The 27,132-nt window shown below is 39.9% G+C and overlaps 2 protein-coding genes across 3 annotated transcripts in view; both read right to left on the minus strand.

Annotated features, from left to right (window-relative positions):
* On the minus strand, positions 1 to 4,823 carry LOC146238071 (protein FAM83B-like). Its single transcript, XM_084685730.1, has 4 exons — positions 4,383 to 4,823; positions 3,737 to 3,901; positions 2,704 to 2,828; positions 1 to 2,542 (listed from the first exon to the last, which is right to left on the minus strand). Exons 1-4 carry the CDS (start codon positions 4,821 to 4,823, stop codon positions 409 to 411), a joined length of 2,865 nt encoding a protein of 954 aa, XP_084541856.1. The 3' UTR covers positions 1 to 408.
* Positions 4,824 to 5,405: 582 nt separating this feature from the next.
* myom2a (myomesin 2a) overlaps positions 5,406 to 27,132 on the minus strand; it is a 43,103-nt gene continuing 21,376 nt past the window's right edge. For both annotated transcript variants that reach the window (XM_084684897.1, XM_084684896.1), the window contains 16 exons: positions 26,943 to 27,102; positions 26,701 to 26,807; positions 25,916 to 25,960; positions 25,688 to 25,824; positions 20,392 to 20,536; positions 19,996 to 20,055; positions 19,848 to 19,915; positions 19,589 to 19,702; positions 9,605 to 9,692; positions 9,457 to 9,495; positions 9,080 to 9,185; positions 8,722 to 8,885; positions 8,468 to 8,504; positions 8,349 to 8,371; positions 8,197 to 8,252; positions 5,406 to 6,320 (listed from right to left, as the gene is read on the minus strand). In XM_084684897.1, the coding sequence (XP_084541023.1) occupies positions 5,802 to 6,320; positions 8,197 to 8,252; positions 8,349 to 8,371; positions 8,468 to 8,504; positions 8,722 to 8,885; positions 9,080 to 9,185; positions 9,457 to 9,495; positions 9,605 to 9,692; positions 19,589 to 19,702; positions 19,848 to 19,915; positions 19,996 to 20,055; positions 20,392 to 20,536; positions 25,688 to 25,824; positions 25,916 to 25,960; positions 26,701 to 26,807; positions 26,943 to 27,102 (1,868 nt within the window). In that variant the 3' untranslated portion in view covers positions 5,406 to 5,801. The remainder of the gene's footprint in view (positions 6,321 to 8,196; positions 8,253 to 8,348; positions 8,372 to 8,467; positions 8,505 to 8,721; positions 8,886 to 9,079; positions 9,186 to 9,456; positions 9,496 to 9,604; positions 9,693 to 19,588; positions 19,703 to 19,847; positions 19,916 to 19,995; positions 20,056 to 20,391; positions 20,537 to 25,687; positions 25,825 to 25,915; positions 25,961 to 26,700; positions 26,808 to 26,942; positions 27,103 to 27,132) is intronic.

The raw sequence follows: 27,132 nt of genomic DNA on the forward strand, positions 1-27,132 counted from the left end.
AAGAAAAATTCACAGAAACATCAGGAAAGCGGATTAAGTATATTTAGAAAAGACTTACTACTGATATTGAATAATGAAACTGAAAGGTTTTTGTAGGTATTAATAGACCACTCAACAACCTCTCTAAAATGTATTATTTTAATGTCAAGAATCCTATGCATTCATTGTAGAAATTAATATCCCACAAATAAACAAAGATATTCATTATTATTTAATTGTAAATAGTATTTGATTTCACGTACTTTGTCTCTTTGACACAGTAACCCACACAGGTGAAATATATGGTTTCTAATCATAGTTGGAAAAGTAGCAACAGAACTAGCTATTTACATTTTGTTGTTACTTACTGGAAATATTGGTCACCACAATATTTATGTGTTGTTTGACTATTTGGTCTCCAGAATGGATTTACTTATTCTTGTTGATGAGATTTCCTACTCGTTGCATGAATCTTCCAAACTTATTTTCAGTAGACGTTTGGGTCTGGTAGGTTGTATAGTTGCTTGCAGCAGAAACAGAACCTTGTCTTGAGCCACTTAAAAACGTGTTTTTGTTTTTTTCTGAAGAAGGTACTTCTCTGTTGTTTGGCATTGGATGTTCTGAAGGTCTTTTTTCAACGGAGAGAAAATGTTCAAATCTGCTGTAAGCCTTCTTCCTTATAGGGTCTGGAAGAGTGATTCTAGAACCCAGACCGTCCTGATCTACGTTTGAATTACCGATTGGATTCGAAAATAATTTGGCTCTTGAGTCAGTACAGTTTTGTTGCTCCTTATCACTGTCAGCAAGAACCATACCATGTTTTGATCCAGATGAAGTTCCTGACCTCATAGAGTTTTTTCTTTGGAGTGTTGGCTCCTCTTTGGATGGTTCATCGGATCGAAAAATAGCAGAAAGTTTTGATCTCATTGAATTCTTCCTCTGAAGAGGATTATCTTGCTCAGGTATTGCTTTTTCTACCATTACTACCCTCTCAGCCTTTATATGCTGGGATTCTTCTGCGGTCTTGGATCTGATTGAATTCATCACATGAAGTGGTTTATCCTCTTTCACTGATATTCCTCTGTCATCTGTGAGGGAAACTAAACTTAAGTAGCTGCCCAGCTGGTTAGAAGAAACAATACTACCACTTACATGGCCCTCTTTCTCTTCTGGAATGCCAATCAAAGACATCATAATTCTAGAGTCCTGCACATTAAGACAGGTGGGTCTGAAGTTTGAGGATTTAAGTGAAGGCTTCGTCATCTGTATTCCCAGGTCAGCTGTTGATGTTGTCCTTGTCGGAGGCTGGTGCCAATCTAATGACTCAGAATGCTTTTTTTCTGATATGGTCTTGATGTCATAATGAGAGATACTTCGGTGGCTCTCTGTAAGATCTGTTGTAAATTTCTGGTTTCTTTCTGTCTCTATCAATCTGTTCTGATCATCAGGTTGATCTCCTGAAGTGAAGCCATGTCCATGGCTAGATGGCTCCAGTTTAAAACTGTGAGCTGAGCTATTTTCCAACTCATTTATACTGTGACTCTTTTCCAGAATTATTACTTTTGGCTTCTCCATATGTCTCTCTACAGCTGAAAATTCAGACTTGAGAGACTCTTGACTAACCCCAGAAATATGATTATTATTTGCAAAATCTCTTTGTTGGTGCAAATAATTTCTGTTTTCCAGCCTTAACTGTTCCATTCTAGTCTGGTTGTCCATCCACCTATGAGGCGTTGGCAGTTGTGGTTGTTTGTCAGCTGAGACACTTTGAATACTGTGTGGTAACATTTGCGTGTCCTCACACATGTGTATGGGTGATTTCAACCGTTCTTGCAGATAGCTATTGAAAATCAATGATGATTTCATACGGGATGGTGTGATTGGGTTCCTCTTAATCTCTGGCAGTGTGTCCGTATGATGCAGGCTTTCAATAGATTCAGCCAATGTGTGGTCACTGTTATTAAGGTATGAGTCAATCTTCCACCTGTTTAGAGAGGTCTCTGAGTTGAAGGGAAGCAGATACTTGTCAGTGCTATAGCAAGTCCTCTGTGTGTGGAGAAGCTGATTCATCCTGCCTTGCATCTGTACGTCGTTGCTACTACATTGGTTGGGCCTTTGTCTCTGAGGGACACAGAAAGCCCCAATATCTCTTGTCCTCAGTTGAGTTGTTAAATGACCTTTCTGCAGCTCTCCAGCATAGCTGTGCCCTCTCAGCAGCTGCCCAGACTCTGTATGGTGAGAGTGATGCAGTCTGTCTTGCATGCTTAAGCCTCTGGTTAACATGGGCCCATCGTATCTTTCATCCTTGTGTTGTCCCGTAAAGGTACTCAAACCTGTGGTCTGTATTCTAGATCTCATGTGAATCAGATGGAGTGAGGTATGACCGGAGTTAGGGCTGTACACTGACACTGGTTCCCTAAGGAACACACTTTCCTGAGAAAGTGCAGCTGGAAGAGTAGAGCGGGCAAACAGTCTTCTGAACTCCTCATCATATGATCCCACAAGCTGCCCAGTGATCACTAGAACCATGCTGAGGTTGATCTTTTCATAGGACCACATGAAGCTAGGACAAGAGACCAAAGGTATTTTTCATCAGACAAGCCATCTTAAATTACAGTATAACAAGTTTTAGAATAGTAAATAATAGGCAAACATAATGTAACATAATAATATTATCAGGTGGAAATGCCTTGGAGTGGAAATAAGTGGGTCTGTTGGGAATACCTGTACGTCCCATACAACACTGTTCTGCAATCCACCAGTATGAACTTCTGTTCCAAAGCTCCATTAAACTTTGCTCCAGACCGACACTGATATTGCTGACCTTTCACAGTTCGAACTCGGACATTCTAAATGTAAAGAAAGGAACAGATTTCATCATTCTCTTCTTAGAGTCACATAATGTAGGCAATAACCACACACACAAATAATTCAAAATCTTGATTTCTAACCCCAACTTTGACCTTAACCCACATATTAAACCTAAATATTTTGACCATGTGGCACACGTTTTTAATGTGTGTAACGTGTGCAACCTTAGCATTCTTTTTTAATACTACATTTTATATAGCATACACTGTCCACCAAAAGTATTTGGATAGTGACACAGTCAGTCCCTTCAGACTTTTTTTTGTGTGACGAGTTAATAGGAGTTTAAAGTGCAGCAGTATCATTTTCAAGAAAAAGCACTGGTGAATTAAACTATGGAAAACTATCTGGCAAACCATTGGATAACTGAAGAATACTGATGATCACTGTGCATTAGCTTTTATATTTTCTACAAGTAAACCGTTTGCTGTACTGTGTGTATACAGATTACAGTGACATTACATACATTATGAGGTTAGACTACCCAGACATGATTCAACATGACATGATCACCAGGGAATGTGCTTCAAGCATCAAGTGAGTTTTAAAACCTCTGTCACAACTCAAACCTTTAGTGAAATATTTAATTGTGATTCTAAAAAAGTAACATGCTGTGAAACAGGAAAATCATCCTGCATGTTAGTGCAAGAATTATGAAGGCAAAGGCCACAGAATTTGAATATATGACTGGATTTCTTTTAAGGTGTGCATTAAATGTCAATTTAAAACGTTCCTGCCAAAGCAAAGGTCATGGCCCCAGGCAACTTTTCATAACAATCAAACATGCCTTTTTGGTGCTAAGTTCACGTGTTATACAATAAATTAGTAATAAATACAAAAAAGCAGGTTGATTTCAATTGCATCTATAAAGTGACCATTCCTTATCTACCTTGAGATCTTTGATACAAACACCTGACCTCTCAGCCATAGTGTGGAAACTTGTGAATTGGATATCATCCAGAAGAATGTAGACAACCACTCCTCTAAATGTGGCACTGATAAGCTCCTTGAAGATGTCTACATCAGTGAAGACATCCATTGCTATTGCAATAACCTGTAGAGAAAAACAATAACATATGTAGTTTCTGTATGACTATTAGTCTCAATAAACAGGGAATCTTTAATACTTGACACTATGCTTATTTCTTGCATGTATAATTGTGTTTAACACCTGTGTGCAGTTGCCGCAAGGAGGTACTGAATGTTGCATTTTGTCTCTAAATGAACACTGCCGTTTCTGTGCACAATTGAGCACTTGCTATGATAAGTTGGAACTCCACAACCTGTTGATTTTGGAATTACCTCTAATTGTTCAAATGACATTTGGAAACCATGTCATGACGTGTGTGGCTGAAATTTAGAAACAAGTTTGGACTTGGTTGAGATGGTGTGCCACAAATGCAGCTGACAGTACTACCCTTTCCATACTGTATTCCTGTCTGAAATGCACTATGCATATATTAAGTACTATATACTATGAAACATTATATTAAAAAAAGAATGAGAACATATACTAAGCATTTTTGTTTCCTTACCTGTCTTGCCTCTTGGATTTGTTTACGAATCACCTCTTTGATAGTTGGTGAGCTTTGTCTGGGTGGATTAAAAAGCAGGCTGATATTTGTTTCTGTGTTCTCATGGATAATCTCAGGCCATCCAAGGTCAAGGTCAGGCACCTCCTCATCCGACTCTGTGGGGAAATACGTTGATGGACTTTTTTCTTCAGTTTCATTGTTAACTTCCAAGTCATCATCGGGAGCCGGTAAAGTTGCATTTTCTTGAATGAAGAGCAGTTCCTCTTCTGATAGAAAGTCAAAAATGTTCTCAGCTTTCAGATACTCTTGATAAGCATTTCTGCCACTGTTGACCAGGGCATAGATGGCAAGCCGATAGGATTCCTTGTAGTGTGGCTGAATGAATTCCCCTGCAGTCACCTCCTCTTTCAATGATGACAGACAAGAAAGACTGGACTCCATTGATTCTACTTACCAAAGCCCTTCTAAGTGCAACAGATATACCCTTTCACCTTTAAAATAACATGTGTTTATGATTACTTATTATTTTATGCACAACTATATATTTCTTAAATCTCAGAAACATGGATATTAAGTTTAGAACTTACTTCATGGTCAGAAACAGACAAAGCTCCAGATACATTTGATACTTCCTTGAGACTTTGATTCAACATATAGAAAAGATCTGGAAACTCCACAGTAAACTACAGATGAAAACTAGAAAAGTGAGCAGGACAGGATGGGAGTGGATTTGAGGTCTTTATGCAAATAAAGAACCAGTTTTTATCTCCACCTCTTTTCTCTTCTGAGAAGAAAGTTCCTCCCATTGGATTTAGTGTTCTGTAAGTAGTCTCTTGCTTTGTGGGTTAATCTAGAAAGACCCTAATGTGCATTGTTGTTGTTGTAGGCTACTGTAGGTTTGTTTGTGTATACAGTCGACGAGCACCCACTGCTTCATTATAATTATCACTTTACACTCAACTTAAAAGCATTGAAGTTGGAGTGAAGTAAAAAGAAAAATCATAATCTGTGGAGGCAACAAGAGAAGGTGATAAATATATTTTATTATTAACACAGAGTATAGATATTGTGGGGGAACACAGTCATAGTCTCTTTGGCATAATGATTGTGGATGAACCAGTCCTATGTCTGCCTTAAGTGATAACAGCACAAAGTTGGCACTCTATGACAATTCATCCGCTGGCATTCCACTATACTTTATAGAGGAAGGTGCAAACTTAAAACACTGATGATTAACATGGTCTGTACTCTGGTCTTAGTCAGTTTTTATGGACTGTTGAGACTGTGAGACCACTTGGCATACTATGGCTAAAATAGACGTGTATTTATACCTTCAAGATATGGCTCTTGGTTTCACACTCATGCTATAAATAAGAACCACTAAAGCCTTAATCTTTCTCAGGAATTATGATCCCTTTTTTACTTTCTTGGGGGAGTTGGGGATTTCATAGCTCTGGGTGGAGTGGGGGATTTAACACTGCGCGGGGGTGTTGGGGACTTTGGAGTTGGGGTTGGAGACTTTGGGGTTGGAGACTTTGGGGTTGGGGTTGGAGACTTTATGGAAGCTGCTGGGGTTGGGGATTTGACAGATGGAGGAGGGGTTGGGGTAGGGGTTTTCGGTGGAGGAGCAGGGGACTTTGCTGCCACAGGTGCGGCTCCTCCTCTGGACATCTGCCCCAGTTTCGGCTCTGGGATGTCTTCTCCTTGCTTGTAGACACTCACTGTGATCTCCACAAACTCGCCGCCATATTTGTTCCGCACGTTGATGCTGTATTTGCCGGAGTCCTCAGATGTGACTGCATTGATGGTGAGGCTTGAGAACTTACCAGCTTCAAATGCTATCTTGGTGTGCTCACTGGAGGCAACCTCCTGCTCATTCTTGAACCATGTGACCTCTGGAGTGGGGTCTCCCCAGACTGTGCAGGTCAGACTCAGGGTCTAAGTGTGGGCAGAAAGTGGCAGGAAATTGGTGCAGTCAGAAAGAAAAATCTCATGGATATGCATTTTATTAGACATATGTAAATATAACTTAAACATACAATGCTTATCTAAACCCCCTCTTTAACATTGTAACCTCCAATCATCCAAAAATGAAAAAAGAATTCGTATAATTTTAAGTAAAATAATGTAAACTTAGAGTGTGCAAATTATTACCGCTCTAATTGACATAAGTCTTGAAATCATGCTGTGATATAACAAAAAAACAACATAAAGCGTTTTAGTGAGGTGTTGCGCCGTATGTCACCAGAGCAGTTAGACGGTGTTTAACTTGTCAGTCCAAAATGGAAGGAAAATTCAACTTACGTAACAATTTATAAAAGAAGGCTTCCATCAAATCATACTATTGCAAAATCTTTTTTATGTGAACCAGCTTTTTGCTTCGCACCTCTGATTAGCCATTAATGACAATAATCAAACTATAATATAAAATCCCTAAACTAGAGTAACTATATCCTGGCACAACTCTTTGAAGGAGCTCTGGCGGGTGCATTGGACAACAGCCTGCATCCCGTCCATTTATGCCAAATCAAGCAACAGGTCAAATCACTAACCACAAAACCTTACACCAAACCAGCAAAACATAACACCCTCTTACAAAAGCTAACAATCCTCCCAAACACTTTAGCTTTTTATATGTGTGAGGCATAGCAGTTTGCTATAAGGTTTTGTCATATATGTAGTAAACACACATACCAAATGTTTAAAGTATGGATATGTATTTCAAACATGCTTCATGTTTTGGCTGCTTGCAGTGTTTGGGACTACCTCGTGTGTTTGGGACTATCTCGTTGTTATGATCAGTGACCTATGCTCTTCTGTAAAGCTCTCTCTTGGAAGTCGCTTTGGACAAAAGCGTCTGCTAAATGCATAAATGTAAATGTAAACATTACACACTACCAATATAATAATATAAGGGGATTTTTATTATATTTTTCTCAATGGCAAGACCTATGGAGGACTAAATGTGCCAAAATTAAATACATAAATAAATACTTAAATAAATAAATACTTAAACAAATACTTAAATAAATACTTAAATAAATAGACATCTCTTAAGTGATGTTATTGTTAACATGTGGCCTGTTCACGGTCACGTTTATTGAAGCAAGCGCATGATCAGGTAGAGGGTCAGAGAAGTGTGTGCGTCTTGGTTGTGCCAGGCTTCCAGCACCGTTCTACAGCTCCACACCAGGCATAAACCATTACAGGTTACGTTTTAGGGCCATTTAAATGTTCAGGAAAAACTGTGTTTTATAAAGCCTAAGGCTTATGTCCCGCCTCTTTTCATTTAAAATGAAATGTGCATTTATTTTCCTTTGAAAAGAGGCGGGACATAAGCAGTTTTATCAAAGTCCCGCCTCTTTACATTTAAAATGAAATGCACATTTATTTTCATTTGAAAAGAGGCGGTGCAATAACTGTAGACTAATACAATAACAGGCTTTAATGAACTGAAAACACAAGTTATACGACTTACAGTTCTCAAAGACGCACACACGCAATCTCAACTGCACTGTGAAGCGCGTGTCCTTGCTATTCTCCGACATGCACTCTAACAATCGCTGCTGATAGACGGCCTGTCTTGTACAGCCCTATTTCTGATACCGTGGCGGCAGAAATGTAGCCGTGGCGGGCCGCCACGACAAAATCAACATAGGGGAAACACTGACATCTGTATGGAAGTCTTTACATTTGTCTGTTTAATGTTCAAGTTTAATGTCTAGTTCTTTCAAGTTTTTCCATCCACTTGTCTGTACAGTATTAATAAGATATAGCTTACAACCTTGTGTACAGTGAATGTTTACATTCTCACCTTCTTCTCCATGATAGTGACAACATCAGGCAGACCACCAACAACTCTACCACGGTCTGAGGATTGAAATATAATCAACATGAAACCCACTGCACCCACCCACTAATATCCACAGCACACTGGGAATATATTGATCTCTGTGAAATACTCACTCTTCTCAGCAAATGCTGCAGCCCTAAAGAGAGCAAATGAAGAAAAATGTCAGTATAGATTTTTTTATCACTCAGTTACAAACAGAAAACACAATAAAGAGGAGCAGTGAGTATCTTACTTCAGTCTCTGGTACTCCTCAAATGCATCAGTGTAAGCTGCAAAAGATTTTAACTGAAATAAATAATTTGCTCAAACACAGGTGAGATTAAATTTACCCCATCAGAACAATTGAAAACAAGAAGAGAAAAATGTAGCAAATATTTGTTAGACTTTGTTGTTAAGGACCATCACATTATTTTGATCTGTGAGACTTGATAAAGTGGTTTTTGACAAGCAAAACAATTTGTATGCTGTTATTCCTGGGGCTCTTGCCTTGTCCGGAAAGGTCAAAATTACGAGTGTGGGAGGTTGTAGAATCCAAGATCTCGATGGAGTACTGGCCCTTCTCTTTGTCTGTAGGATCACAGATTTGCATCCAAGCCATCTCAGCAGTGCCACCAATTCTCATCTTCTCAGAAGAAGCAATCTTGCTTTCTCTGGGTGATAAAGGTCATGTTTCATTTTAACATCATGTACCATGCAATTTATTTTTCCACTATATACATTGTTGAATAATTTATGGGAACATCGACAAGTGCCTTGGAACATCGACAAGTGCCTTATTACAGGTCAGTTACAATACATTTACATAAATATATAACGTCTAGAACGTACAGTGGCATGATTATACCTGTGGAACCAGCTAGCCTTCATCTCCTCTGTGTAGTACTTCATATAGCACTGCAGTCTGATGCCCTCAGGAGTACACTGGAGGACCAGATCAGATGCAGATGACCCTGACCAAACAAGCAGATGCAGTTAGATGCAGTATTTTAAAGCACAACAATATGAGCAATGTAATAGCTTATAATCAACTCAAGTGTCATGCCAGTGTACACTTAACTGTATACGTATGTAAACTAGAAGGCAGGAAAATACATATTGAACATTAAAGGCTGTATTCAGCCTATATTCACTTAGGAACTGTACTGTAAAATCAACATTTATTAATATTAAAATGAGTGGTGTAGAAAAACTCAAAATACTGTTCTCATAAGAACAACTTACCAGCAATGTGGGCAATGGCGTTGATAATAGCATCAAAGACTGAACCCCCCAAAAAATAAATTAGAGAAAGGGTTAAATATGGCCTACTAAAATCTGATTAAATGAGTAATCAATAAAACTGTATAATAAAAAAATCTTGGAAGAGTACCTTGGCCAGAAATGTCAAAAAGAGATGCATCCTTTCCTCTATCATCGCTGAGTGTGGCTTTGTAAATGCCCTGGTCTTTCCTGGAGAACTGGAACATATTTGAAAATATGTTACCACTTCCCAATAGGCCTTAATGAATAGATATATAACAATATAGAACAATATTATTTTCAAAGCGACATTAATACTAGTGCACAGTGCCTGTGATGCAGTCAGTGATTAACACAGTCAGTGGAACACACAAATACAGATTACTAGGACTATAGATAGTGCACAGTGCCCATGATAAAATTGGTGGCACACACACACACACACAGATTCTGGGAATTATAGATAGGGCACAGTGCCCGCGATGATGTCGGTGACACACACAGATATCTGTAATTACAGATAGTGCAGTGCCTCTAATACAGCCGGTGATAACAGTTCTTCTCAGTCGCTTTGGTACCTATATTTCTCAAATCAAAATTCTCTGTCATCACTGCAGTACTTGTTCAACCTCCACATCATCTATTCTAAGTCACTTATGCACGTCATAAAAGCAATTTATCATTATTTAAACTAATTGCCAATGCTCTGGTACATTCATGCAAATGATTATGTAGGCTTATGGGTGTTTGTTATGTTCACATTTGAAGGGGCGATTGACTGCGAAACCAATTTGTATGTTTTCCTTTGAGCAATGCAATGCTGTAAAATTGTCTTGTGTTTTCAGTATCGCATTCGCATAAATAACGACACGACAACTGACGAGTCGACTGAATTCGTACAAACATTGTTCCTGACGTATGCCCGTTTATGGAACGCTATATGCCTCCAGAGACCGGCCAAGGAGGCTAAAGTTGTAGGAATAGTGCCAGTGGCGATTTCTTTAAGACTGCAAGAAGTTGTCATACTTATAATACGTTGTCATACTTAGAATCCTCGTCAGAATATGAGTCTGATAACTCTCCATTGGGTTGTGAGTATGGGGCGTGTTTCAACCGAACTCGTAAAACAAATGACTCTTCGCTCAATTGGATAGACCTACAACCAATCAGAGCAACTTAATATGTTGTTTGTTGAAAACAAATTCAACCCAAGCGCAGGTTGGTGACGTGTTGATTACGATGCTGTTGATCATCTGTCCATCATCGTATAAAGCCCGCCCTGACAATTTCATTAGTCTGAACAGCTCCTGTTCGGACATAGTTTTTCCACAACCGAGCCTCCCCAGACCCAACTTCCCAACCACATGTTTTTGTGGGTGGGGCTAAGTTGGGCTGGCAGCCAGGCTACAGCTTCCCCTAACATTTCGAAAAATTAATGGTTAAATATTTACTATTGTGTTACATTTTAAATGTGTTAGAACACCTTCATATTGAAGACGAGTTTGTTCAGAATCAGCTACGTATATTAGCAGGTCGACTGACTGAATACCTTCTTGTACGTGCCCATAGACTTATATATTAATTGACACAGCTAGATTTTTCTTCCAAGATGGCGTTCCCATACATTTCTATGATAAGTGCTCAGTGGCGCAGTGAGGCAAGCGAGAGCGCGAAACGGACCGCGCCATCTTTCCAGACTGACTTTCCGGTCTTGCACAGAACTAGCTGTACAAGTCATACTTTGCGACAACCAGTCGCAAGCTTGTGAGCTGGAGCTACGGCATTGCAGAAAACTGTCAAAATGTGGTACAAGTCCGATCAAGAAGCAGATACATGTGAACTTCACAAAAATCAATTCTATTAGTATTGTAGTATACGTGCAGGCCTATACGTTGTTCTTTTTGCTTCGTGTTTTTAGTTTGACTGTTAGGTATGGTGTCGGACTAAAGAAACTGTAAACTTGAATATCTGGCTCCATCGTTGTTCTAGCTCAAGATAAATTAAGCCTATACCTAGCGGTTATATTAATATTATAATGATGATTAGTGTTGCTTACTAGCTTATTGTTAATGCCATCGTTGTGGTGTTAACGGACAAGTTCATTACAAAATGGTAATCTGGTTTAAAATAATGAAAATAAACTCTACAAACCAGTGGCGAAAATCTGTTATCAACTTTGGGGGGGACAATTATATGACATTTTCTCAAGAGCAATTTCTGAGGGGGACACCAAAATAACTGCTGGCTGTAACACAGACTACATTGTAATATGTTAAATGTATATTGAGGAACCATAATGAATACTCCTGGAAAATGTGCAGTTAGTAACTGAAGGGTTGTCTCAACTTGTTCAAATGTAGCTATAGTAGTGTTTCTTACCAGTGAAGTATAAATGCAGGTGTGCAGTTTATGTAATTACAATGGGCATGGTGCAGTCTCATCTAAAATAATCTCAATTGAACCATCGTAAAGTCGGGGGAAATCGCGAAACAATTTCTCTTGAAATGTCAACACTTTGTTGGCAAGAGACTGCGGTTCTATAAATTGTGGGTCTGGCTGATATGGTTCTGGTCCACCATTGAGGTGACTAGACAGTGCTGTGCCACTGTCTCCTATACTGGTGCTGCTGGCAAAAAGGTTGACCCCCGGTCCTGCCATGGCTGTGACACTGTCATCTGAAGTCTCTCCCTGGCTCTTTCCCTTTCACCACCCTCACTGACTCACAGTCTGTCTCCTAGAAAAGAAATAAGGTGTTTGCTATCCACCAGTAGCAAATACAACACAATTAATCACAACAACAATACCATTGCCACAAACTAATCTTGGTTCAGTCACCAGTTTAAGTGAGTGGGGGTATCCATGGCATTGTCCAATTAAGTCCCTATTTTACAACTCAAAAAAGAGAACCCGTCATGTTGCCAAACAAGAGACTCAACAAACTTATTTTAGCACATTTCACATCATTTTTATGAACATTTTATCAACTTGTCTTTGAGATTAGGCCACTAGGGTTCTTTGCGTTTTGGTGTCCTGAAATGCTCTGATGTCATCTTTTTTCTGCAATTTTTCTACCATGCTGGCCGCACACACAATGTGCAGGTTATTTACAGTAGGAGATGGGCTTTTATCATTTATTACCATTCTTCTAGAATAGGCTTTGATCTACCAGGTAGTTAGACAGTCAGTTAAGAAAGGTGAAACGGATTGCATTTACAAGGATTGACAGCTGTATGAGTGCACCCTTTACACAACACAAATTGCAACCTTTTGTCATTTTATTATAATTCATGTTTTGGTTTTATATTTGCTGGCTTCCCAGAATAGCTGAATTTGCAGGGTTAGCGAGAACCAATTCCGTTCGTGTGGTATTTGCCATAAGGATGGGCATTCGATTAAATTGTCTTTAACGATCGTCGGGAGAATTAACGATCGATTTTTGATTCATCATTAAAAAAATTATATTAATATTCACTATTTATAGGCTATATCAAAATGCAGTGAATAGAAAAAACACGATGTGTTTCCGCATTGAGATCTGTATTAAAAGAAGAACAACTATTTCTGTAACTCCTAGAAGCGGAGCCGACCATAGAAGAGTATACGCCGCATTGGCTGTTGGGCGCAAGAAATGCGGCCGCCATCTTGGAAAGGTCAAATTCCCAGTTGCGTAGCAGCAGAATAAACAAGATGCCGCAACACTGTGCAGCATATTCATGCTCTAATCGGCGAACCATCTTAAATAGGGCTCAGGGGATTACTTTTCACAAGTAATATTTACCATTACAGTACTATTTGTTGCATTTTGTAAATAGAATCTTACCAACGTTGAGAAATTTTGAGCAAGAATCTTTGATATTACTGTACTGAAATTGTAGCTAGCAAGCTAGCCTAGCCCCCTATGTTTACTGCACCGGCCGGTGTATACCCGGCTATGAACTGAGACTTGATATGTCATATTCCATAACACCGACTTAGATGACACAACTGACACAAGAATGCTATTGTGGAAATAAAACGGATATTACTGGAAAACGTTGGCCGGCAAATTTTACACAAGTGGCACCGACTGTAGGCATCAGGGCAGTCGCTATAGGAGGCTACTTGTACTTCTTCCACAATCGACCGAATTGGCCAAACAAGGCACGTACATTTAGATTATAGTTTATATAATCCAGCAAGTTCAAATTTCACAGAAAGCTGCTAAAATCGAGGCTAAACAGTGCTACTACTGTCATAGCTGCCTATCAAAAACGGCCAAGCCGGACACGTAATTCTTTGTTCAAATAACTCACGTCACTCCCACAAACAAATTCTTTGTAAGTAAAAAGTTTAGACTTTTAATCGACAATATTGACAACACATATTAAGAAACTTGTCTTTACTCATAATATCGTCTCCGATTTCAATCGAAGCTGTGAATCTAACCCCGAAGGCAATCTCCCATGGTCTCCGCTCTGGCTCCGCCTCGGAAAACAAAGGCTCCCGTTGCTGACGATGCATTTATTTTCCCCTCCCAGTAACCCCTAACCAATGACATGTCCTTTGAGCTTAAGTTGTCATGAGTATCTGGCAGTTTTCAGAAATAAAATCGGCAATTGGACGGCAAAGATATTGACGCGGGAACCATGGGCATTTTAATGCCCATATTTGAATGGTCCGGCAGGAAAGGGTTTAAAGGAAAGGCCCACTATGAATATTAAAATACGCCGAAACATGTGGCCTGTATCATAGCTACATGTATGACCTTTGCAGCAAAAAAACTGTGAAAATCCGTTTGGTATTCAGTGCGGTATGATTAATTAAATGCGCTGACAGCTCATTGCCCCAACCAAACAGATTACACTGAGTGGAGCGATCGGCCCCACGTCTCGTCAGCGCCAGTAGGCAGTAGCGTTCAATGCGGCGTCTATTCTTTATTATGTCTATGGAGCCGACAGCTAGAAGCCGGAGCTCAAACACAACTGACCCTTGTTTTTTTCAGGCTAATTAACAAAGCTTCATAAAAAACTTCGCCCTCCAGATCGACACACACAGGTGCTTCAAAGTTCCTAGAGACGATTAGCTTTTGCAACAAGACCATTTAAGATAATTATGACAATAGTAGAATATATTGCTAACAATGGCAAATGGATTTCGAAGAACTACAATATCCGTGCTGATCTTGGATTAAATTGACGATGGCAAAGTTCCCATATTTTGTCGACACCAAATGGTATAGGTGCTAGCTAATGTTTCCTCCATCGGTTTGTTAGCTAGCTATGCAAATGCTGCTAGCTACGTATGTGTGAACCCTGCCAACATAGTGAAATCGCGATGGTGCGATAAACTGGATTAATTTCACGATTAATTTCTCTCAGTCACTGGCTCTAATTCAAACAGCTGGTGATGTTACTTAGCTAGTTAGCTTACATAGTGACCAATGCAGGGAAAATGGTGACAGTTATGAATGTTTTATTGTATTGAGTGGCAGAAATAAATTGTCAAACCAATCCACACAGACACTGTCCGATTTTCACACACGCACCTGCATCACTACTGAGGGCTGTGGCTGTGAATTAAACATTTGTGGGACCAAGGGCGGGGTTTGCAATGTTTTTAAACTTAAAAGAGCGCCATTGTGTCCATAATCAGCAAAGCGCTTTCATTGCATATTATCAATGTTATTGAAATTACATAGTTATGTTTACAGTGATTTATTGTCCCCCCCGGAATTCCCGCCCATGCTACAAACAACCGTCATGTAGCGTCACTGTGTCCAATCCCGACCGCTGTAAACTACTATCAGAGCCTCTTTAAGGAGAGCCTTGCCACTCCCTATTAAGCCCCATTGTACCGAATTTGGCTGCAGTTCCACCAGAGTTCCACTGGGGGTGATCGTGAGCGAGTGCATGTTGAATGAGAGTCTATGGAGCTAAACGGCTACATTTGTCTCTTTCGCCTGATTGTCGTTGAGAAATCTCAGATTTGATTGTAGTTTTTGCATGTTCAACATGGATTATAGGTCGAAAGTTGAATGAACGAGTACTTATGTCCTTTTGATTTCTTACAGGGTGAGTCGTTGTTGCCCATAACACGCTAGCATTCTGCTAATGAATGCTGATTGATTAGTGAAGGACTGATACGACCAGAGCTCCCGCTTGATGGCATCCGAAGCGGAATCAGAATGTCAGAGCATTAGCAACATTAGCAACAACATTAGCAAGCCAAAAGTCTTTCTAGCATGTGTATTGACAGGGAGAGCCTAACCTGTCAGCTGTGTTGTCGATGCTCTGAGAGAAAAACGTAAGTGACCAGAGTTTGCCGTAAAGCAGTAGCTCTGGTCATACGATGGGTATGACGTCAATTACATTTTCAAACGCTTTTTAGAACAGAAAGGTGACTTTAAAACAATCTAACAGTCAGCAGTGTATATTTTTTTTGCCTCCCCTTTCAAATTCAGAATTCAAATTACTAAGCAAAAAATTATATCCTGAGAAAAGTGGATTTTGAGGGGTACCGCTCCATGACCTCCATTCATTCTGCACTCGCTCGTTAGCGCCCTCACATGGAACTTCAACCAGTTCAGAACCCGGAAGTTTCCCGAGAGTGGCAGTTCTCTCTATATTAGACATTCTCTGCTACTATTGTCCAAACCCGAATGGGGTTTGGACACCCAGTTTCCGGTCTTTTTGCCACCATTTTCTTTTGCAATCGCTAGCAAAGTGTAAGTAATATTATTTTAAGCATACCAAACAATCTACGTGTCAAATGTCATAAACATATATGGACGTTTACATGTCTAAATAATTTAGGACAGTTACATTGATGACAGAAAGCCGAAAGACCACTCGGGCGACGCTCGGGCGACGCTTTTTACTATGACATGAGAAGAGTTCAACAAAACATCCAGCAGGTGGTGGTAAACAGTCAAATTGAGATTTTATTGCATAGTTTGGAGATGTTGAAGCGTGATATCTTTTTGTCCCCGTATATATTGACAGCATTATAGTAAGTTTGGTGACCCTGGATCAAGTTAATATCCCCGGAAAAACAGCAGCAATGAGTGTTTACTACAAGTATAAGTGCGGTCGGGTTTGGACAAGGGTAGCGCACGGCTAATTTACCGGCGCCAGCGTCTTTTTATCGGCTCTAGTAAAGGATAAGCTAACTCAATTTTTTTTTACAATATTTAGTTCGAAAGGTAAGAAGTTAAAGCTTAACGTGAAATCAGCTGAAAACGTGATACAATCATTTTTATCAATATTTGAAGTGGCATTTTATCAGAATGTTAGCTAAAAACCGGTCGGGATTGGACACAGTGACGTTATGTGTTCAACCATTTGTAGAACTTGCTATAAAGGCACGCAACTGTAGATTATCAAGCCCTTTCTCCTTGTTCTCAGTCAGCTCAGGTAAATCAGTGATTTGCTGATGTTCCCTTTTGTACTCGTCCCCTGTTCGTATCTGCGAGCACAGGCAACTTTTCTTGACGTAAGCAAATCAATGGGGTGCTAGTGTCCGTGTCCTTTGCGGCCAATGGATTTTCGTTTTAAAATTAGAAAACCAAAATCGGGAAACGAGCTGTTCCCCGATTACCATTTAGAAATAGGAAAACAAAAAACGGAAAGCGACCCATTTTCCGTTTTTTGGGGGATAATAGAAAACGGAAAACGAAAAAACGACCCGTTATCTGATTTTCTTTGATGTGCTTAAACATGGAAATCGGGAAATAAAGTAGTGTGTGGAAATATTATTTCTCAATTTTGCATCGATTTTTGTGTAGTGACCCGGAAGTTGCTCCCACGAGCTTGACAGTCACTCTGGTCCACATATTCAGGATGTCAGCAAAGGCCGCGCTGCCATTTGTACGAAAGCAAATCAGTGACATAATGTTTTGAATTTTAAAAGGCATTGAATACTTAATATTGAAATTTAAACAACACCAAATTCACATCTGAATATACATTTCAATAAATTAAAAAAATCTGACCCAAAAATTCAGGTTGCTCAAATTTGAGCCCCCTAAAAAATTGGACCCTAAAAATTTCAGAGCCTATCAACTTTGAGCCTAAAAATGTATATCTTAAAAAATGTGAGCCTTATGGAACAATAGATTCATTGTAATCAATTGGGAAATCATTGTTTAAATAGATTGGTATGAATTGTGTTTAGGTATGCATTGTGTTTGTGAATGATGTTATAATTTAGATGTCTGGTAACCTTTTTGAATATAAAGCGTTCTACAAAAAATATAATTTAAACTGTACTTGTAGAGAATACAACAAGATCTGTAAAGCAATACCGATACCATTATTACAGTTAGTTCAAAGCACCTTGTTATATGTTATATGTAAGAATAAGAATAAGACCTTTACCAAACGTTTGTATTAACAATTGTAATTTATTTGACAGTAAATGTAATAATACATAGCCTATATTAGGGATGCTTTGAAATCTAAATATTTTTTTTTATAACAGAGGATTGTGTATACAGGTTCTGAATATGGTTGCATTGTCCATAAAAAAAAAAACATTTCAAATTCAGTAAATGGCCCATTTCCCCAAAAGTTAAAGAAACTCACTTTAAAATAATTTATAAAATATATCCGGTCGCTGACTTTCTTAGAAAAATATTCAAATTTGGTGTAGAACCACAAAATGTCTAATATAATATGTCGAATATAATATATAAATCCTTAAACCGGCTTTGGCAGAACCTTCTTTTTTTTGTGAGGTGGCTGATAAGACACTGGAAACATGCTTCAGTCCGATGTAATCAAATTTTGTATTGAGGCTCTATTGTTCTGCAAGCAATTTTATCGTTCATCTGCTCTCCTATGCGCCCTCTGCTGACAAAAATCTACGCAAAATTGAGAAAGAATATTTCCACACACTATTACTTCCCGATTTCCATGTTTAAGCACATCAAATCAGATAATGTTTTCCGTTTTTGTTTTCCTATTTCTTAATGGTAATTGGGGAACAGCTCGTTTGCCAATTTTGGTTTTCTAATTTTAAAACGAAAATCCATTGGCCGCAAAATACACGGACCTGCTAGTTTACCCATTTCAGATTGGTTTCAAACTTAGCAAAGATCAGGAAAAATGATTCTATTAAAAAGCCAGTAGTATGAGGCATATATATATATATATATATATATATATATATATATATATATATAATGTCTAATAGCTAATATAGCACCGGCCGGTGCACATGACGTTGTGTCCTTGGGCAAGGCACTTCACTCTACTTGCCTCGGGGGGAATGTCCCTGTACTTACTGTAAGACGCTCTGGATAAAATGACTAAATGTAAATTAAATATGAGTGGAGGCCAGTAGCCGTGGAAACTGACATTCAGACATGGCAATCAATCCAGAGTGATAGATTCAATCAATGAATTAATATATAAATTAATAAATGCATAAAGAAATACATATTCCTTACATTACTTAGGTTTAAATTTATGTATGTATTCATTTTATTTATGTATTTCTGTCTAAATGCATGGATGTGGACATGCATTTATTCATTTATTTATTTCTAAATATGGCAGGTTTGGTCCTCCATAACCACCAGCCAGTCAAGCTGCAGTTTCTATTTATTTTTACAGTATTTATCAAATACTGTATAACTAGTGTCATGTATGGTTAGGTACATCCAAGAAAAGGGTTAATGTGGCTCACCTTTAACATAATAATTATGTTAATGATCTAAAATACTATGTTAATACATGTAGACCATAAGCTGTATCATGCTTATTGCTGTTAATTGTCATCTACATTGCAAAGCTGGCAAAGCCAGTTAACCAGCCAATGCATTTGTCATCTCTTATCCAGAGCGACTTACACTAAATACAGGGACATTCTCCCAGAGGCAAGTAGGCAACAGTTTTTACCTTTGACCACCAAATTCAAATCAGTTGAATCCAAGTGGTCATTTGTGCCAAATTTTAAGAAATACCTGAGATATTGTATTCACGAGAATGGGACGGGCGGACAGAAGGACGTACAACCTAAAAATATTATGTCTCCGGCCACGGCTGTTCCCGGGTGAGGCATAACAACAGTGGCCACTTGTCACAACTGTATGTTTTGTGCAAACACTGGTGTCAAGGTTCATTGTAGTTGTTACCATGGGGATAGGAAGAGCACATGATCCAGACATCACATTGGGCGCAACATCCAGAACAATCTCTTCGTCATCCTTGAACCAGTGGAAAGCTGTCTCTTTCTTTACATTGGCAACCTGAGATAGACACACAAGAGTAAACTTGCTAAAAGAGTCATTACCAAAGCAGACTTGAAATTCACCTATCAGAAAACTTGAAAAGGCTCAAAGATTTATAATGGTGTAAGTTCAGCAATCTTACAGTCTTAAGCTTGTTGTTTACCTTGCAGATAAGCATTACAGTACAGTCCTCCTCAACATAGAAAGAAAGGTATTCTCCAAAATGTGGACCTAGATGTGAAGAGAGATCGGTTATTTATCTATTAGTCAATGAAAGTGAATAGGAATTCTGTTGTGGTAGGACCGAATACCTTGTTTCCTGATGTGCTCTTTCCTCTGGAACTCAGCCTCCTTTAAAGCTGATTTGAACACTAAAAGAGCAAGGAAATAACCCAAATAAATGGTATCTCTTGGACCACCATTAAACATTTTATTAATTTAGCAGATTGAGCATTGGAATATTAGGGCATATAGAAACTACTGAAAGAACAGAAGATCAAGCATCAGAACTGCATAGTTCTACAGTATTTCAGTGGTTGGAGACCAGGAAGACTCTGTTCACATTGTCCACAACACACTGGCCACATCACAAAGTCACCACATCTCAGCTTTCAGGCATGGTGTACAATGGTGTAGTACTTTGTGCAGTTTTTTTAATAGCAGTAAAGGTAAATAAGGGGATGATAAAATATGGTTTGATATGGTACCATCTCCCACTAGCACCAAGGAGGTCTGATTCTTGGCCTTTCCATCATGGATCTGGACAGTGTAGGTGGCCTCATTGGTCTTGGTGAAATGATCCACGGTCATTTGAATCACCCCAGAGGCCACATCATGGCTGATCTTCTGGCTCTGAGGAAACAGGACAAACCCAAAGCGTCTCAAATTTCTGTGTTGACTCTTTGAATTGGAAGTAAGTACAAAGTATCCAATTTTGCTTGTATTAAAAACAACAGTTTGCTGCCCTGAGGTAACGAAGTCTACCACAATCCATAATCTGTACCGATGTATTAATGTCCCATGTCAAGACCACTCTTATTTCTTTGAGCTATGAATCTACATGAATCTGCATAAATGCAGCAGCATTACAATCAATTGTCTTGTCATGGTCCACATGGTCCAAGATGGCGCCAATGGCGCCGATGATGGCTAGCTAGGTCGATTGGTGCGCTCTGTTTGGTTTTGTCTGTTAATTCATTGTTCTGCCAAGATTTTCGGAGTTCTCTAACAAGAGACAAACTCCTAAACATCAGCACAACAACTCCTGGGATTTACTTCCCTCTTGTCTGCTCCCAGAGGCAGAATTGGTGGGCATTGGTCTAGCCGTGCTAGACTTGGCTCAAGCAGTAAAACGCAGCAGAAGGGGAAAGCAAGCGGGAGCGCTAATTTGGCTATGCAGAAGTGGGATCCGAACAGTGATTCCAAGTTTTTTCCTCTCCAACGTATGTTTACTGTGCAACAAAATTGATGAACTTCAGCTACTGATGGTGAAAAACTGAGACTCGGTTTTGTGCTTCACGGAGACATGTCTGTGTGATTTGGTCCCAGACATTGCGTTTCAACTGCTAGGCTTTCAACTTGTGAGAGCTGATCGGGACACAGCACTCTCTGGCAAAACTAAAAGATGTGGTATTTGTTTTTACATTAACAGTTGCTGGAGTGTAGATGTGACCAGTTCTTGAAATGGAAACAAAGGTGTCAGTACACTTTTGAATTGGCAAATCATTAAGACATTTGATATTTCTACAGTGAAAAACAAAACTTGGAGATATTGCTGGTATAACAACAATTTATTGATATTTATTGTTGATGTCGGTGTCATTGACTAAGGTAACTTTAAGGTTGACAGCTGCAGACTCCTTATTTATGCTTGCTGTTCCGCTCACATCAACGTTACCGTTAGTTTGAAGCTTGTGATTTGTATCCGATGTTTCTGGTTGGACTTGGACCTCTGTTGACGTGTCTGGCTCTGGCACATGCGTTCTTTTAGAACCTTTCTGAAGCCAGGCTAACAACGACTTACAAACTCCGAAATTCGACACACTGTTTTAGTTTCTAGGTTTTCAGCAGTGAAAAATCATTTACGCACTTAAGCAGGAATCAGACAGCCTTTTCGAACTAGTGTCCATGGAGAAGTGAAGTGACTGCGTACCGGTGAGTACCGGCCCACTTTGAGAACTGTATGTGACAGTGATTCTGCAACATTGTTGCCCGGATCTGGAATCATTTTTTATAACCTGTAAACCTTTCTTCTCGCCTCATTCTGGTAGGAGTATACTTGCGGCCGGGTCCTAAGGTTAAAGAGGCCCAACTCATGCTCGCTGACCAGATCCTGAGTGTGGAGCAAGCAAATCCAGATTCCCTGGTTATCGTACTTGGCAACTTTAACAAGGGTAATCTCAGCCACGAACTCCCCCAATACAGACAATTCATCAAATGCCCAACCAGAGAAGGGAACACTCTGGATCACTGCTACACTACGGTCAGTAATTCCTACCATGCCGTCCCTCGAGCAGCATTGGGTCACTCTGACCATGCCATGGTCCACTTGATTCCTGCATACAGGCAGAAATTGAAGTTCTGTAAACCTGCTGTGAGGACATCAAGACAGTGGACCAGTGAGGCTATTAGGGGTGCGACAATTCAACAAGCCCACGGTTCGGTTAGTTTTTTGGGGTCACGGTTTCATTTTTGGTTCGGTTTTTTTCTCTGTATTTTCGGTGTATTTTCTGTATATCCGGCAAAGTGGGAAGTCCCGAAGCGCAGAAGGGGTGTGGATCCGGCGACTCAAAACGGGGGTTGGAGGAAACCGAAAAACCGAACACAAAAAAATACACTGATAAAAAAAACCTGCTTGTACATCAGGGCAATGTATATTTTAATTTCAGAACATGCACTGCATGAGTGTGAAACGTACAATATAAACACTGCAACAATCATTTTTACAAGCAGCAATTATGCATCGGATTGAATTAACCCAAAAAAAGGGGCCACATCAGCATAATTTTTTTGGGCCACATCAGCATTATGGTTGCCCTCAAAGGGCCAGTTGTAACTACGATGTAAAGTCAGTAACAATGTAAAAACAGAGTTTTAGTTTTAGCGTTAGTGAACATAGGGCCTATTGTGCTGCAATTGCAGTCCGGCTTTTAATTCTTGGACAATCTGCTGTTTTTCTTGGAGGATAAATTTGGCATATTTATCTCCGTGTTTGGTGTCAAAATGCCGACGGAGATTGTACTCTTTAACGACCGACGTCGCCTTGTAACACAAAATACATAACGGGTTTTCTCCTTGAAGCACAAACATTCTCTTTCCCTTCTTTATTGAAACGGCCTTCCACCCAGGGCCGGACGCAGCCTGCTTTGACTGGGGGTACAGTGAACATTTCTGGGGGGTAGCCTATCATAATTATGAAAGTGGATCGTATTATTTTTTATATTGATAGGCCTACCATTTTTGAGACTGCTTCTTTATCCAAGTGTTAATCAGGCGCGAAGCCAGGCGTTGTAAACATTCGGGGCCTAGCCCAAACCTAGACGTATTCTGGGTTCGTTGTGATGCTAGATAGGGACTTCCACACTTAATGCAAGCGCGCATAGCACGAGAGCTATTTTTTTGCCCTTCATTTGAACTCAGAATAGCTTTTTGAACTTTGTGTAAAATAAACATTGGCGTTTTCTAACAGCTAGCCTACTCAACCAGCACAAGCGCTACTTGAAGTGCCTCCCCATTTGTCTTAACCTGAAAATAAACCTAAAAACGCATCGGAAATGCAAACACAAGATTTTTGTGAAACTTCAATGGGGGATAAAGACTAACAAGACATATAACAACATTGAACACTACACAAATAGTAATTTATTTTTTTCATTTTGGTAAATCATTTTCCATACTGACAAAGGTGCCGTATCAAATAAAAAAGTTTCCAGTATAGCCCTGGTTAGCATACTTTACATGTGCCTGGTTTTGTATGATTTGCCTCTCTCCAGCAGTGTTGCCAACTCCTTAGTAAGGAAAGTAGTGGAGCTGCGTGAGGCTATAGTGAGACTGAATGCCTGTGAGTGCTTTGGGATGGCGGAGGAGCTCATGGCAGCACCCGCTGCTCATTGAGGAAAGTACTGTGATCCATGTTTTCATGTCAGAGTCTCTAAAACACCAACAAGTCTCCAACAACATAAAAGTCGCCAGGAGGGTTTGGAAAGATCGCCAGAGAAAGTCGCTAAGTTGGCAACACTGCTCTGTGGGTGTTCGGTTGTGTTCTCAAAAAATCTAAAAAGGTTTTCTTGTAGATCCAAAAAACCGCGGTTACATGTAAAACCGAACCGTAGGTAGTGTGTTGATTGGTTAGTTTTTTTGCACCCCTAGAGGCTATTGAGGATCTGTAGGCGTGTGTAGCCGGTGTGTGGTAAAACGTACTCCTCAAGTATGTAACAGGCCACCTGCGTCAATGAATCGCTAGCTTTTCGTTGGCGTAGTTGGTGGCGCTTGGGAAGTCAGAGGTGGTAAGTTCGACTCCTGGTCGGAGTGGACAGTGCCTCCAACGGAACTTGAAAACCACATCTGTTCCACGTCCTTGGACTGTACTGACTGGGATATGTTCACAACTGCTTCCAACAGTCTGGATGAACTCACAGAGACTGTGACGTCATACATAATCTTCTGTGAGGACTGCTGTATTCCAACACGCACCAGGGTGAATTCCAACAACAACAAGTTCTGGTTCTCTGTGTGACGGTATGTAACAGACGTGGTCTTGCGAGTTCCGTCAGGCTTTTCCGGATTGTGTCCACCCTTCACCGAGGGTCAAACATAGGGCTGGGCGATAAATCGATCAAAATAATTATCGAAGGAATGACTTCCCTCGATAAAGATTGAAATCTGACAAAGAGCAGAGCAATGTTCGGAAAATCCCAAATCAAACAAATCTGGAGCAGACGCCATGTTGTCAACATCTCCAAGGCAACCGCTTACTAGGTCTGTAAATCATTTGCGGGCCTCTGGAGAGGTCCAGACCAAACAATTTCTTTGTCGCTGTTGATGTCTTCAGTATCGCCTGGATGGTAAAACCATAGACTTAGCTGACTCCTCAAAATCGCTCATTTTGAAGATGACGTCAGAGAAGGGCAATAATAATCTGTATCAGACCGCGGACTGACAATGAAGTCAATACGCAGCTGGCATGACTACCTTATAGCCAATCAGAGCGCTCGTACTGTCGGTACCATATAATAATAGTATATAAGAAACCTTTTTTACCACCTGAAGCAAAATCACTTCACCGAGGGTCGAACACGCCATCTCTGACTTCCCAAGCGCCACCATTACCAGCTACGCCGGTCCATCAGCACCGGATCTCCTCAGGGCTGCGTCTTTTCCCCTCTGATATTCTCCCTGTACACCAACAGCTGCACTTCTAGTCATCCATCCGTCAAACTCCTGAAGTTTGTGGACGACACCACCCTCATTGGGCTCATCTCTGGTGGGGATGAGTCTGACTGGTGACCTGGTGCAGCCAGAACAACTTAAGAGCTCAATGCTCTTAAGACAGTGGAGATGGTTGTGGACTTTAGAAAGAACACAGCCCCTCTCACCCCCATCACCCTGTGCGACTTTTAGGATTCCTATATGTTTAATGTATGCACCTTCCTGCCAAAGTAAATTCCTTGTCTGTGCAAACTTTCATGGCGAATAAAACCCTTTCTGATTCTGATGTGTACTTGGCTTCATGTTTATAGTGTATCAGTGTCATTATGTTGATGTTCTTTTACAAATGTATATGATTGAAAAGCAAGTTTGTTTACATTGTTATGTTTAAATATGCTCTATAAATACATATGAGTGATGGATAATCAAAGTGAGTGAGCGATCACTAACCTTAAATAACAGGTGAGTACTACAATAGTTTTTACCCTAATCAAAAACATTCTGCAGCATATCAGGACTTTGTTTCAAAAATAAATATTTTTTAGAAGAGCCCCTTCATGTAAAATTGCAATGTACCTCACTGCTAGTAACCTCCTTGTCGTTAACAATGAACCTGTAGGAAACAGCTGGGGACAACTTCAGAGCCTGCAGCCAGAAACGCACGTGACCTTTCTCCAGAATCTCATAGTTCAGACCATGTTTTAGTGGAACAACTACAGCAAGAACAAAGAAAATACAATTAATTTCATGAGACATCACTGAAAAATGTTACTGCAACATTCATGAATCGATCACAATACTTACTTGGATGTCTGATAGCATAGCTGAGTTCTAGCATGCTGTTCAGAGCTACAGGGGAAAGAACACAAGGAACATGAGTGCTCAACTGCCTTGCATTTGAAATGTAATTGACCAGGGGTGCAAACTCATCAGGGATGATAAAGGTGACAAGGATCCGAACCCCTCGGGGGTCCGGGGCATGCTCGTCGGGGAATATATAGTCAGTGAACACTCTGTTATGAATTTGAGGATTATAGGTCATATGACCAAAAAGCTATTGAAGTTTGAAGGTTTATTTTAAATAAATAATTAATTTTTAATAACTTGAGATGAAATAAAATAAGGCTTTGCAGCATGAATGCATACATATTCAACATTATTTTGACGCTCCTAGTTCATGTTGTTGAGAAGCTATTGACTTTTGAAACATGAAATTTGTAGGCAGCCAAAAGCATTGGCTAAGCGGCCGGTGTTCACGTATCAGTCTGCCTCTATCACCAGATTCGTTACAAATTCACAAACATATTACTGGCGATTTTCAAGTCAGATCTCATATTTGCTGCGGCAATATATATATGGCCAACCAAATATATTTGTTGGCCAAACAACAAGCTTAACAAAAATAATCATGACAGCTTGCGTTCGCAGATGAGGCTACTTGGAGGACCCAACCCCCCCCCCCCCCCCCCCCCAATATTCTTATTGCAGATCTACATGAATCACACAAATGATTTATTTGGGATCAAAAACTGCTAATTTCCCCAAAAGGTGACGAGTTTGCACCCCTGAATTGAATAAAACCTACTCACCATCTTCCGACAATGTGTGGCTGGCTGAAACCCCATCGGTATCAGTCACAACAACAGAATAGCTGCCCAAATCCTCTTTATTAGGGCTCTTGAAAGTAAGCTTGGAGCTGAAAAATAAACAACTGTACTCTGAGAGACTAAAACAACAGTTCTCTGCTAATGACTGCTTAACCTGAGTAAAGTTTGGTAATTTATTTGTAAAGTACAGTATGACCATGATCTCACAGACATAAAGGGCTTACCGTCTGCCATCAGTTGCAATAGACACCTTTGTAGAGTCACCAATTGCTTTGTAGTTCTTGGACCACACAAACTTGGAGGTCTCGCTTATCTCGCAAGCATCAAAAGACAGAAAGATGTCTCCAGTATCTTCATCCACTGAACAACAGATCTCCTTGGTACCTTAAATATGAAATATGTTTGTGCAATGGA

This window comes from Hypomesus nipponensis, chromosome 21 (genome assembly GCF_054491055.1).
Source record: "Hypomesus nipponensis isolate SF chromosome 21, ASM5449105v1, whole genome shotgun sequence".
In the NCBI taxonomy this organism is placed as follows: Eukaryota; Metazoa; Chordata; class Actinopteri; order Osmeriformes; family Osmeridae; genus Hypomesus; species Hypomesus nipponensis.

What these genes read in the sequence shown, in the direction of transcription:
- LOC146238071 (XM_084685730.1), bottom strand. Translation starts at nt 4,823, where the DNA reads ATGGAGTCCAGTCTTTCTTGTCTGTCATCATTGAAAGAGGAGGTGACT. An exon ending in TTTGTATCAAAGATCTCAAG is followed by an intron (nt 2,829 to 3,736) that starts GTAGATAAGGAA and finishes CTTTACATTTAG; the next exon opens with AATGTCCGAGTTCGAACTGT. An exon ending in GTGTTGTATGGGACGTACAG is followed by an intron (nt 2,543 to 2,703) that starts GTATTCCCAACA and finishes CTCTTGTCCTAG; the next exon opens with CTTCATGTGGTCCTATGAAA.